Source organism: Nelumbo lutea, chromosome 5, assembly GCF_056320005.1.
Source record: "Nelumbo lutea isolate HS-2025 chromosome 5, American lotus-T2T, whole genome shotgun sequence".
Lineage (NCBI taxonomy): Eukaryota > Viridiplantae > Streptophyta > Magnoliopsida > Proteales > Nelumbonaceae > Nelumbo > Nelumbo lutea.
The window spans coordinates 57,828,014-57,841,403 of NC_142688.1; the positions used below are offsets into that span (position 1 = coordinate 57,828,014).

General features: G+C 35.6%; 1 protein-coding gene across 1 annotated transcript; it reads right to left on the reverse strand.

Annotated features, from left to right (window-relative positions):
- Nucleotides 1-4,276: 4,276 nt before the first annotated feature.
- Nucleotides 4,277-12,684, reverse strand: LOC148852598 (TonB-dependent heme receptor A). The gene is made up of 2 exons (XM_088945548.1): nt 12,427-12,684; nt 4,277-4,741 (listed from the first exon to the last, which is right to left on the reverse strand). The coding sequence occupies exons 1-2, from the start codon at nt 12,497-12,499 to the stop codon at nt 4,521-4,523; spliced, it is 294 nt and encodes a 97-aa protein (XP_088801674.1). The 5' UTR covers nt 12,500-12,684; the 3' UTR covers nt 4,277-4,520.
- Between the last annotated feature and the right edge of the window lie 706 nt (nt 12,685-13,390).

The following is a 13,390-nucleotide window of genomic DNA, read 5'->3' on the forward strand; positions in this document are numbered from 1 at the left end:
AGATATTCAATATAATAGTATATGGTTTAATCAATTTTTTTAAGCTTTTGCTTTTCAGCTTTGGCCGTGGGAAATAAATATGAGCCAAAAAAGTGTTTTTGAGTAATTGGCGAAAACCGCTTTAGAAAACTGAATAATCTAAACCCTAAAACACTTTTTGAACCCCAATGTACAAAGCCTTTGATCTTTCACTCTGCGACAAAATACCCTTGACCGTTAAGTTAGATGATTACCAAAATGTTCATCTAAACTTTTTTTTCTTGTTCTTGTCATTTTCTCTTAAAACCCGAAAGGGGAGAGGTTCACACAGGAGCGGAGCCAAGTATAAGTTGGGGGTCCTTGGCCCCAAAACATTTTGTTAAAACCAGTAGCCCTTTGTATAGCCCACTACTAAACAAAAATGTCAAGGAGTTTCTCTAACTCTCTAATGCCCCACCACCTGTAATATCATTTATGCATTTCTAACTTTCTACGGTCATATTTGTGTTGTTTTTGTTGCAAATTTATATAATGTAATTGACTTAACATAATTTTTTCATTACCATAAACCATAAAAATATCTATATAATTTCCCACCCCCGAAAGAAAATTCCTGGCTCCGCCACTGGATTCACAAGCTAAAGGTTCAACTGCGATCAACCAGAGGTTCGAACCGTGATAACATGGCAAAAATGAACACAAATAAAGAAGTGAATTAATGGTAATAACTCAATACACATTGAAAACAGGTCATGGGTCCAAACTTTATAATTTGCATTTTGAAAGAAACTATACATTTAAGACCCAGGCGATTTTAAGAAATCGGGACCGGTCACCGTTTTCTAGTTAAACCAATGGGTCATCCTTCTTTAAGCGGTTTTTTACATAGTTCGATTTCTAGGGTACATCCGATTTGGATATAGCTCCAGGTTACAGTTCAATAGTTTGATCTGTCAGTCCGGTGTCTGGTCCAATTTCCTAAAAACCTAATTGGCTAAAAATACCCCCATTTTCTACATTGGCTACAAATACCCTCTGAATTTTCATTTTCGATAAAGGTCTCCTAAACTTTCATTTTGCAACAAATACTCCCTGGCTGTTAAGTCAGATAATGGAATGCATCAAATTACAAAAAAAGTCCATCTTATGTTTTTCTCGTCCATTTTTCTTAAACCTTAATTGACCAAAAATACCTCCAATTTTTTCCAAACAAAACTAGCTAAAATAACAAGAATCATTTCACTAGCATAGAAAAAAAGTTTTTTAATTTTTTTATTATTTCAATCACATGAATGCCTCGTCATCTTAAAACCAAGGGCTGGCTTGTTGGTGTGTTAGTTGGTTTGTTCTCAAATCCCACAACCAGCACTTACTTTGGGGAAAAAGGGGTAGGGAGGAGTGCATAGCACGGAATACCAAAAACAATTATCCACTCCTTTCTCCAATAAAACAAGAAAAATAAAAGAAAATCCATAAATTCATATCTATCAGAAAGAAGCCTCTACCATTTTATTTGAATATTGAATCCAGCCAAAAATCTATAAGAATCTATTAGAGTAACCAAAGGAGTTTAATGTTATATTTAGAAAATTAGTCAAATCATAAACCATTCAAATAAATAAGAAAAGGATAATTTAGGAATTAAAAAAAAATAAACAGCTGAATGAAAATCTTTTTTTGAAGTTAATTCACACAGAGTGGGTATTTGTTACAAAATGAAAAATCAGTGGTATTTGCCACTCACCCCATAGTCCAGAGGGGTCTTTGTAATTTATCCTTGATAAAATTTTGAGGTGGCCCCCTCCACCTACAGAATTAGACGTTGATAAAGTGCTTAAATAAAAGACTGATTTTTCTCAAATAATATCATCCCTTTTGTTGCCATATGTGTGTTACTGTGTTTTACTGATAAATTACTAGACAGTATTTGTGATTTTGTTTTTTCAAAACAAAAAACAACTGCCACATAAAACAAAATCATTCCTATATATATATATTCCTATTTTGGTCATCTTCGTTTATTTTTTGTAACTTGTACGATAACCTAAACAGAGGAATTTGTTTCAAAGTAACAGCCATGCTAGGCTTGCACTTGAGCACATTGAGCTGAATGGATTGATTATCAAGTTGGGGTTGGATTGATTAAAACTCAACTTGACCCAGATTGTCCCGGTTCCACCCTTTCATAGAGATAGGATTAGCTGATTGCAATAGCTGCCAGGGATGCTCACAGTTCAGTTAATCAAATCATGGGTATTTTTTAACCGAATTGAATTGATCGGTTTTTTAAAAAATTTGAACCGAAACCAAATCGATGAAACCAGTTAACCACAATACGGTTTTTCGGTTTTTTATGCAATAACTTTCCACTCAAAATTTACAAAAAGAAAAGGAAAAAAAACTTCCCTTGATCAAAATCAATTTACATGTTAAAATAAATAAATAAACCTGTATGGCTATATCAATTTAAATCGTAAATAAAGAAGAAACAAACCTGTAATACAAAAGCTTGGATTGGATTTTTGGTTTGGGAATGCAACAAACACTCTTGGAATAGTTCAATGAATTCAAATCCTAACCATCTCCATCTGTAGTAAGTAGTAAGCAATAATATACTAGCATTTAAATTTGATTTTATGACTTTAAATCTGAACCACTAAGAGGGTGTCGGTACTGAGAAATTTGGTGTAGATGGTGCAGCTAATAAAATGAAAAGCTGAAGTTAATAAAATACTCTAGGCGCCTCCCCTCTCTGGAAAAAAAAATTAAATTCTCCCTTTGGCTGATGATCTCAAAAAATTACTAAGAAAATTTTCAGATCGGGGCATAAGTAAAGATCTAAGTTGCACTTTCTAGTTTCTAGGGCCTATTGGACCAAGAAATGCACCACCAAATGACTGATCTGAATTGGGATCTAGAGAGCTGGTGGATGAGGTTTATTGACAAAAAAATGAACAAAAAATACCACAAACCCTCTGCTGGTGTCTTTGAAAGAATTGGAATGAAAAATCTTAAAAAACAAAAAACGATTTGATCAAGTACATTTCAAAAATTCTTCCTTTGGAAGAATAATAATGGGATTCTTTGTTATGTTTTCATTTTTTTCATGATGTTTAATATTTTTGGAGGTGTTTGGTTTCATAGAGTTTTTTCAAAAATGGCAACCATAAAAAATAGCATTGTTTTTTTGCAGGGTGCCATCTTTTACTTATCTAGTGAAAGCCAAGATAGGTGGAGCAGAATCTTAGTCCCACATAAACCTGTTTCTAACCATTTGTTTAACTTATCTAGTGAAAGCCAAGATGGAGCAGAACCTTAATCCATCAACAAACAAAAGCAGTTCAAGGACATGATTTAGGGTCAAAGTATTGTTCAATTTCTAAGTGTGAGTGTGTTCTTCAAGAGTTCCAAGAGTTTCGTCAGAGTTTTCTATGGATATAGAGTTCAGCATAGAGTTCAATTTCTAAGTGTGAGTGTTTTCTACAGGTATAAAAAAGATAAAGATGTAAAGTTGCAAACAAGCCAAGTGTGTAGGTCTTTTTTCTGAAGGGTAAATTTGACTTTTTCAACAGATATTTTTTGATATATGGTATAAAGATGGTTGGAACCAACTTAATACTTTTTGAAAGTTTAGCTACTGCAGTGACATTTGAAAGTTCAGATACTAACTTACACTACCAAAAAGTTCAGATACTGCAGTGACATTTGAAAGTTTAGCTAGCTACTGCAGGGTACTAAAGTGAAATTTTCCTTTTTTTTTTTTTTTTTTACATTTCTCTATCAAATGCCACAATGAGCTCGAGTCAACCCATATTAACCAAGAATTAAATCCAAGAGAACTATTCATCCGTTTTTTCATGACTGTCACATGGCATATACAGGTCGGGGAAACCTGTACACCCAAAAATAAATTTTAAGATAAACACTGTTCTCACGACTGCACATAGCAGATACGCGTCAGACCAACCCGATTACCCGAAAATAAATTATAAGAAAAACACTTTATTATGCAATTTATGCATTATGCATTTATTTTCAAGTGCATTTCGAGGTTTTTAAAAACGTCCATTTCGAGGTCTGTTTTTAAAAACCTTGGAAGTGTGTACCATGCTAGATCATGTACAACAGCATAAGATGGATACTGATTTAGTAGTGTAATTTTGATCCATTTTGGGCAACGAACCCGTTCATTATATGGATCAGGATTTCTCCAAACGATGCCATTCACAAGTCAGTCCAATTGACCTAGCTGGTAGATAAAACGATTCAATCATTTCGTAGGATGTAAATTCAGCAATTAAACAAACATATGCAGTTTCTTACTTCAGCCCAAGAGTTGTTTATTCGAACTGCTAAACCAATGATCTACTGTTGCATAAATGGCATACGACAATGCAAATATTCAAAATTAAGGAAATAAAAGCAATCAAGAGGGCAAAAAGGCATTTTCAGTGCCAAAGGATTGTTAAGCCTGAAACAGAGAAAACTGATACTAGAGTTTATAAAGTACTCTCTTTTATTACCACCAACAAACATAAGATTCAAGCAGAGGCAGTCTTCTTTTGCTGGAAAATGACAGCATAAATTGGAACAGCCACACCGATACTGAATGCAGTGAACACGCCCAAAGTCATCTTCAATTTCTGATGCTTCATCCTGTCCAAGTTATACATGTGTTTTGCATGAAGATAATATGCCTCATCATGACCATGGCCATGTCCTCCCCCCATCCTCTTCACCCCAGTTGAGTGAAAGCTTCTGACTGAGAAAATAGTTTATCGCTGTTCGTAAGTTCATATTTAGAATATATACAAGTATGAAAAACTATGGAAAAAAAAAACATGCTACATTAATTCTAGGTAGGTGAATGCAGGTAACACGACATGGAATAAAACAGATGGTGCTTGACTCAAAAGAACCAGTAAAACATGCAAAAACTGAACTCTTTTGTGACTCTATTTAAGAATAAATATCATTCTGAAGTTGATTAGAAGTGGGAGAAGAAAAGTTCCCGTTGAATCTGGTATGCTGTACTACTAATTAGTATATCTTAACAGATTATTTAGCTACAACAAACTATTGATTCAGAGGAGTAACATTTCTAGTACATATGAAGCTATTGCTTCCTTGTGCTCCTCTCCTTTGCCTCAACCTTTTCATAGCAAGGAAGTTTGGTCCAAACCTGTCCCTCCTAAAGTTGGAGCCCTTTGTTGGGAAGTCTCCCTTGGGAAAATCAACACTTTGGATGTTTTGCAAAAAAGAAGACCTAGTCTCTGTATCTCTCCTAACTGGTGCACCCTTTACAAAGCAAACAAGGAAAGTTGCTACCATTTACTAATCACTTGCCCTTTTGTTGTAGGCCTTTGGGAAAAGCTTTTTGATCTTTTGGGGAGCAGGTGGATAGAACCGGTGCAGATTTGCAATGTTTTTGATCTTACAACTTTCAGGTGGCCAAAGAGATGAGGAACAATCTTTTTGATCCTACAACTTTCAGGTGGCCAAAGAGAAGAGGAAGAGTTTTGTGGAGGGGTGTGAGAACTGGTTTGGTGTGGACTGTGTGGGAGGAACGAAATGCTAGAATCTTTAATGACAAGGAGAGGGATTAAACTTGTGTGTTTGAAAGCATCTTATGTAAGGCCATAAGTTGAGTAAAATCCTTGGATCTGTTCTCCTCCTACACTTTTGATGACATAAGGAGAAATTGGGAACAACTGGCCAAAAGTTCTACAGTCAGAAGCAAGCCAGTGGTGGATTGGAAGTCTCCTGATGCAGGTGTCATTAAACTAAATTTTGATGGCAGTAGTTTGGGCAAGCCAGGGCCTTCAGGAATAAGGGGAGGTTTTAGAAACGAAGGTCAGATTGTAGCTCTATTTTCTCGTCCTATAGGGTGGGGAGACTCAGTAAATGCATAACTCCAAGCTGTGTTACAAGGAGCAGAATATGCAAAAGAGTTGGCAGTGGAGCATTTAATGATTGAAGGTGATTCCAAATTGGTTGTTGGATGGCTAAAAGAACCAAAGACGGCAGCCTGACTGTACAGGGGAACTTTGAGAAGATTTTAAGTGGCTGACTTCAAATATTTCAGTCACAGTTCAATGGGAAAGAAGATCGGCAAATGGGCTGGCAGACCTCCTAACTAAACAAGGAGTACATAGGAATCAGCTCTTTTGGGCTCAATTGTAAGCTTTATGATGTATTTAGGAGGCTGCACCTCACGCCTCTTAGTGGGGAATTGTATGATGTATACTTAGTTCTTTAATCAATAAAATTATCATTTCCATTATTCTTTAATCAATAAAATTATCATTTCCATTATCTATCAAAAAAAGAAAAGTGGGACTCCGGCTGAAAACTCAAATTATAATCTCTTAAACTACATCCCTTGTATATCCTATTTCTCTCATTGTTTTTACTCATGTTGAACCTTAAACCAATCTATAGCTTGTCCACGCACCCACACACCCATTATAGCCAGATCTGAAAGCTTAGATTCTCTAAGATACACTAATCAGTAGTACACTATCCAACCTTACCGTTAACTAGATTTTGTGGCCCATCTGCATCGTTGACTGTATCAATGTCCACTGTCCAACCTTACCTTTTTTCCCAAATAAGACTTACAACCCTTTTTTCTTGAGAGGTAAAATGGAAATTGTTAAATAGAGGGAAAAATCCACCATGAATTTGATATTGGAAGAGCATTGACCAATCAAAACCCCCGTGAATATTGATGAAACCACCTCATTAGTTACCATCAGTGCCAGAGGAATCCAATCTCCAAAGAAACTTACCCTTCTACTGAGTCCAATGTCCTGGCCAGGAGGACAACAGGTTTGTTAAAGTCCGCTGGCATAACCCACTGTCTATCTTATAGAAGTAGAAACTGTGACTAGATATCACATGAAAAACTGCAATATATATCAAGTTGTTTCGCTCCCCTGGCCACAAAGACAGCAACAATTGTCACACACCATTCCTGTAGAGATAATAACATGATCCACTGTGAGGAATGTTGTCCAATGTGTCGGTCCATATGAAGAAGGATACTTTGGATGAAGTGAGGATTTCAAGATCCACTTCCATGAAATATTGTCCAAATCTATAGCTTCCCATCTTCCCATAAAAGGACTAAACAAAAAAAAACAAAAAAAAAAAAGCCCAACCTCTCAACCATACACCATCTGCTTTCCTGCCTATTAGGCTGTATCTCAATTTTGACCAATTTCCTCCTGGATCAACAATAGGTCACCAGTCTCAGTCTTGCAAATCATGCCAAAACCTCAAAGCCTATACCAACTGATAGCCAGCAATCTCAGAACTCTCCAAGTGGGTCTCCTTTTTCTTGTGCTATCGCAGACAGTCCAGGTAAACTTCCTACTTTGTTCAACAAGCTCCAACCATTCTTACTCATTTCCACTAATAGCTCATACCTTCTACTACAGCTCCACAATTTCATCTTAAACAACATAAACCTAGTTCCATAAACTCCTAACAGAAGATGTAATATGAAAGGTTTTCAATAAGACGAGAAAACAGTGGATCACTATTTGAAACTCTTCATTCAACTTGCATCTATGTATACATAAGAGATTTGGGGCTTGAGGCTAGGATTCATTGTTGTATTCCTACAGTACACCCTACCACGTTCACAAGGGATCTCTCTTTCTGAGCATCTCATATTCTGTATGATGCTCAGTGTTAATTACAACAGTTACTAAATATATTAAAATATTTGAGGCAGTTACAAGAAAATTTGTTATCCACAGAAGAGGGATCGATTCAATTAATACACTTTTCTCCCTGAATACTATTTAATACATTAATCATTTAAATGTTGAAGTATGTTGCAAACGATAGAAAATCAAAAGATAATTCCTTAGTTCAAACTTCCATTCACCCACATCCATGCATGAATACACACAAAAAGACTGATTAGAAAATGATTCTGATTTCATTAATCAAAACAATGATAAATAAGTTGAAATTCAGGGGGCTTAGGAAAGAGCCTAAAAGCTTACATGTCATTGGAGGAGGCATATTGGCAAGCATAGAAGTAGAATTAGTGGTAAGCTTAGCAAATATTATTGATTCACTGTTGGTAAATTATTAAATGAGTGTTGAGAAAGTTGGTTCTATTGCTCAAGATGTATCTTGAAGGGAAGCAGTTATTGCCTGATTTTCTACAGCCAGGATTAGAGTCCACTGACAGAGATATAAAATCCATATCACTGAACACCCCAACCATTGTTACAAACATTGTTTTAAAAGGCTTAAGCTTTGAGGCGTGAAGTGTATACCTTGAGGTGAGGCACACAGATTTTACCTCAAGGCTTAAGCCCTTGTCAGAATGGGGTGTATGCCTCAAGCCTCAACCTGTGAGGCATGTTTAGTGATAAAGTAGCTTTGGTAAATATGGCCCAAATAAAAAGAGTAAAAATTGAAAAACCAATAGGACAAATCAAGTCCTATTAGTTCTCTTCTCTTAGAGTTTTAGGAGAGTTCAACGCAAAAAGGGCCAATCAAATTATTAGCTTCTCTTGGATAAATCAAGTGGGATTTTTTTTCTTATTATTCTAAATCTAACATCACAAGCTTGTAATTTTTGCATATATCAAATCAACCGAGTTGTTTCCTTTCTTCTAAATTGTTGGGTGATCATAAATCTAATATCAATTATATGGATGATTCTTCATATGTTTCCTTTCTTCTAAATTGGCCATTTAAATAATTTGAAAACTTTGCATTATGAATCTTGAAATGTAAAATGTTTATAATTTTTAGTTTATTAGTTATTATATTATTTAACACTTAAAAGCTAGAAAGTGCTGCTTTTAAACTTCCCTTTTATGGATATGTGTACCTGCTGGCATACTAACTTGATAATATGTTATTTTTATCACTTATGAACTTTAATTAATTTTTTTCTCAATTTTTTGAGGCTTATACTTCAAAACACCTTGAGGATTACGCCTAACCTTTTTGGGACATTACAGTTCACCTTTAGCTTTATAAAACCTTGGTTACAAATTTACCATCAACACAATCATCTTTTTTTATTGGTTTAAGAGGGGCATGTGGGAGCAATATTTATATCTTTTCTCTTTATTTTATATCATAGTCACAGTTCTGTCCCATACTTAATGATGCTGCCCCACACTCCTTAGGGGCAGAACAGCCATTTGAATTGTAACCTAAATCTATAATTAAGGTTGGTCGGCTCCCTCCCTCTTTCACTGAACACTTCAACCATGGTTACAAATTTATCATCAACACAAGCACCTTTTATTGGTTAAAAAGGCATGTGGAGAGAAGTATTTATGTCTTTTCCCTTTACTCTATAGCATAGAGTGACAATTTTGTGCAACATTTAATGATGCAGTCCCAAAGAGTTCTACAGTTTTGCATTTGGGTTAGGTTGGAAGGCTCCAACATGTTGCAACAAACCCGAGCTCAGTAATTGAGTGCTACAAGGATTTCCTAATTGAAGGAGCTTCTAAGGTGGCTGTGGGCTGGTTAACAGACCTGAGCTCATTAATTTGGTGCTACAAGGATTTCCTAAAGAAAGCAAGCTGGTTAACAAGCAACATGAATGTTAGTTCACACGTTGGGTAAGAAGGTCAGCAAATCCTATGGCTGATAATTTGAAGAAACATCTGTACTGGGCAACCTTGTAATGTTTTAATTATAATGTACAGTGGTTTCTTACACTTTCTTTTACTATCAAGAGAGGTCGCACCCCGTGCCTCTCTTTGGGATGCTGTAACTTTGCTTACATATTGATAATGAAATAACTTTTCAATTATCACATAAAAAACATGTTGCAACAAATTTAGGGTCCGTTTGGTTCGCAGTTGGAATCAGAATCCCTTGGAATCAGAACTGGAATGATCTATTCCCATACTCTGTTTGGTTCATACAGGAATTCAAATTGGAATTAGATTTAGCTGGAATGGGATTTCATTCAAGAGGGGGAGGTAGATCTGTGAAATGGGCCAGCACGGCACAGCTCGTGCAAAGTTTACATCAAGCATGCAACAAACCAACTGGCTTACCTATCTCATCATACAACAACAGCCCCTTGACCTACACTAGAAATGTAGGCCCACAAAAAGGGTCCACTTAATTCACCACCCCTTATCTAGCAAGATGATCTGCTGAAGCACTGGCACATCTAGACCATCTAAACAAGGTGTTCAGAGATTCAGACTGCTAGTTAGAATTAGAAACATAGCCTCCTATGTGTGTCCGAAAGTCCAAGGAACCTCCTTGCTCATCCACCTTATCACAACAAGGTGTTTAGACTGCCAATTAGAAATCTAGCCTCCTTAAGTATATGCCTGAAAGTCCAAGGAGCCTCCTTCCCCTTCAAAAAGAAACATATAAAGATGCAAAGCATCATCACCACCTAGAGAAGACAGAGAGAGAGAGAGAGACGGTAATGGCTAATGGATAAAGAGCCTTACATCACAAATATCTCTTGATGCCTTGGTGTTGGCACAGCCACAAAAGCATTAGAAGCCTGAGCTCATGATTGCTTGCATGGGAAATCCATTAAAAATCTAGGCCACCCTCAACCTAAATGATATAGGCTGCAAGTCAACTAAAATAATTCCTAGGAGCATGGCTTATATAAGTAGGAAACCCCAACTTATATTCTTATCATTTATCAGAAAGGTTTATGTCTATATTTACTTATGATAATAATTTCCTCTCCTGAATGGTTATTCATGACCTATGTTGGTCCAAAAGCAATCTAAGAAGCCATCTAAAAGGTAAGCAGTTTCTGCAACCAAGACGACATGGGTTGCAAGGTGCTCAACACCATAGTGTACCTTGGACGGTTGGACCTTGATGGATAAGCATCACATGCCTAAACTCAATCTTTGATCAACTAGAGAAAAAATGACAAACAATTACGAACTTAAGCTAAATGATCTGAGTTGGAATTCGACAGGAAATATGGCTCTTCAGTCTTCATAGACCTTAAAGGAAGAACAGGGTTCATGAGCCAACAGAAAAATAGTTGGGTATGTTACAAGGCAATTCAACACTATAGTGGTCCTTGGACCATGATGGGCAAGCATCACAATCCCAAACTCAACATTCAACAACCAGAGAAAAATGGACAATACTTATGACCTTAACTAAATGATCTGATTTAGAATTTGACAGGACATATGGCCTTCATAAACCATAAAGGAAGAACGGGATTCATGTAGGATGTAGCCATCCAAAATAATTGGGATTAAGGCTGAGTTGAGTTTATTAACTTAAACTAGTAGTTTCTTCACATGAATTGCAAGCAACTACCTTGACTCTATTTGGTGCCCCATCTGATAAAAATCCACCCAAAAAAAACAGATTAAGAGATGATGAAACAGGTTACAAAAAGAGCCTGAAAGCATGGCAACACCAAAATACCTTGGAGATTAAACATTGGAAGTGAATTCTATGCAAGCAAATTATTTCTTTTCCCCCTTAGGCTTTGAATAAGTACCTTAGTGGAAAGATCAATGTTTTGAATGGACAAGCCACTATCTCATTTCAGAGCAAATTAGATTTTGCATTTCGGCTTTGGTTGTTAAAAGTTGACTTCTAGAGTTCAGACTTGGATATTCACCAACCTAAAATTGCAATTGATGTTGGATTTCGCTGCAATTTCTATTTCACAGTCAAGTAGCATATTGCCATGTAGGAACCATGTCAAGTTTGGTGGAAAAATCCCTGGATGACATGTGTGAGAGAACATCTTTGAGGACTAGAACAGCCATTCAGTGCTAAGATTCCAGAGGTTAGACCCTGCAGAGCCAGGACCAGTATTGGGTGATGGCCTTGTTTGGTAACTAGTTGTCATCCGTCACAAGCAAGGATATACCAAGTTACAATGGAATTATCAACAAATAGATTTCTATGTTAACTAATTGTGATATTCAAAATATACATTAGAAATTAAAAGTATCCATCGCCACGACACATGTAAGAAAAGAACCATAGTTAATATAGAACATTGAATAGATACAGTTCTTTCTAGCTATCTACGGTAATGTATTAATAAATAAAGAAACCGTCAAGATTCAATTATATAAGTATATAATGAATTATTGTCCTAACTTGTTAATCCAGATTCAAGCAACCATCTTCACCTTGCATCACAAAATGAATTTGCACCTCTCTATAAGGCAGACGATCATTATGGGAAAATAAGAAATTAGAAAAGTCCCCACCAATTGAAGTAACATCACACCGAAGGAAAAAAAAAAAAAACAATAAAAAGGAACCAAATAGAGCTACCATGAGGAACAATCCGAACCCTAAGTGTATCAATAAGCAGTTGTTGAGTCTTGTTAGGAAAAAGAGAAGGCATCAATAACAGTAATGAGAGATTAAAGATCCAAAAACTAAAGCTTGCTTTCTGCGTTCAAATGGAATGAGAAAAAGAGGGTTGACCTGATCTTGAAACAATAGATTCAGAGGACGTCAACACCTTCAGGCCGGATCTCAATCCACTGTTCAAAGCCATAGCTATTGACGAGAAAAAACCAGAGAACGGCGAAAGCTCCCTAACTCGGTTGTTCTTGTTCGCTCAATTGCTAGCTCCTTTAGCCCTAGCAATGAGTCCGTGAGTACTAAGCCTGGGGTCTCTGCTTACCTTATGTAACGGAGACGCCACAGTTTCCGGCCCTTCTTGGTCAGACTCCGAAGCCCTTTGTTGCACTTTAAACCCTGCGGTTTAATAGATCTCCCTTTCTATCCCTCGCTCTCCTCCAACCGTTCAACCTGCTAGGCTGCCACCTCCACGTTTCGTTCAACAATCAATTCAGATCCAGTTCAGCTTAAACACTTTATTTATTTTTTTACTTTAATTCATGTATTTTAATTTATTTCGCTTTTTATATAAATGTAGATTGTGGGTTTGATAGATTTAATTTATATTATTTTTTTAAGTATTTTGTAAATGATAAATACATTGTTATTTAATGTAAATTAAAATATTAATTAATAATTTATAAAATTTATAAGATACATGTGAAAAATTATAAATTTTAAGTGTTAAAATAATTATTCTATTTATATTTTTAGTTTTATGAGTTTCTTGAATTTACATATATATATATATATATATATATATATGGTGTGTAGATTTGATAAATTATTTATTCCATTGGTTTATAAAATACTAATTTTGAATATTATTCATTTTAATTTATAATTGGAGTTGTTGAACATAAGTATATACATTGTTTCTTTAGATTGTATGTAAATATTAATGTTAATGAAAATTATTTTATTTTATTTATTATCATGAAATAAAAGTGACTTAATGGTTAAGATGCTTACACTTTTAATGAAAATTATATATATCCACTGATATGCCACTAAAACAATATGAGTTGAGAATAAAAATAGGGTA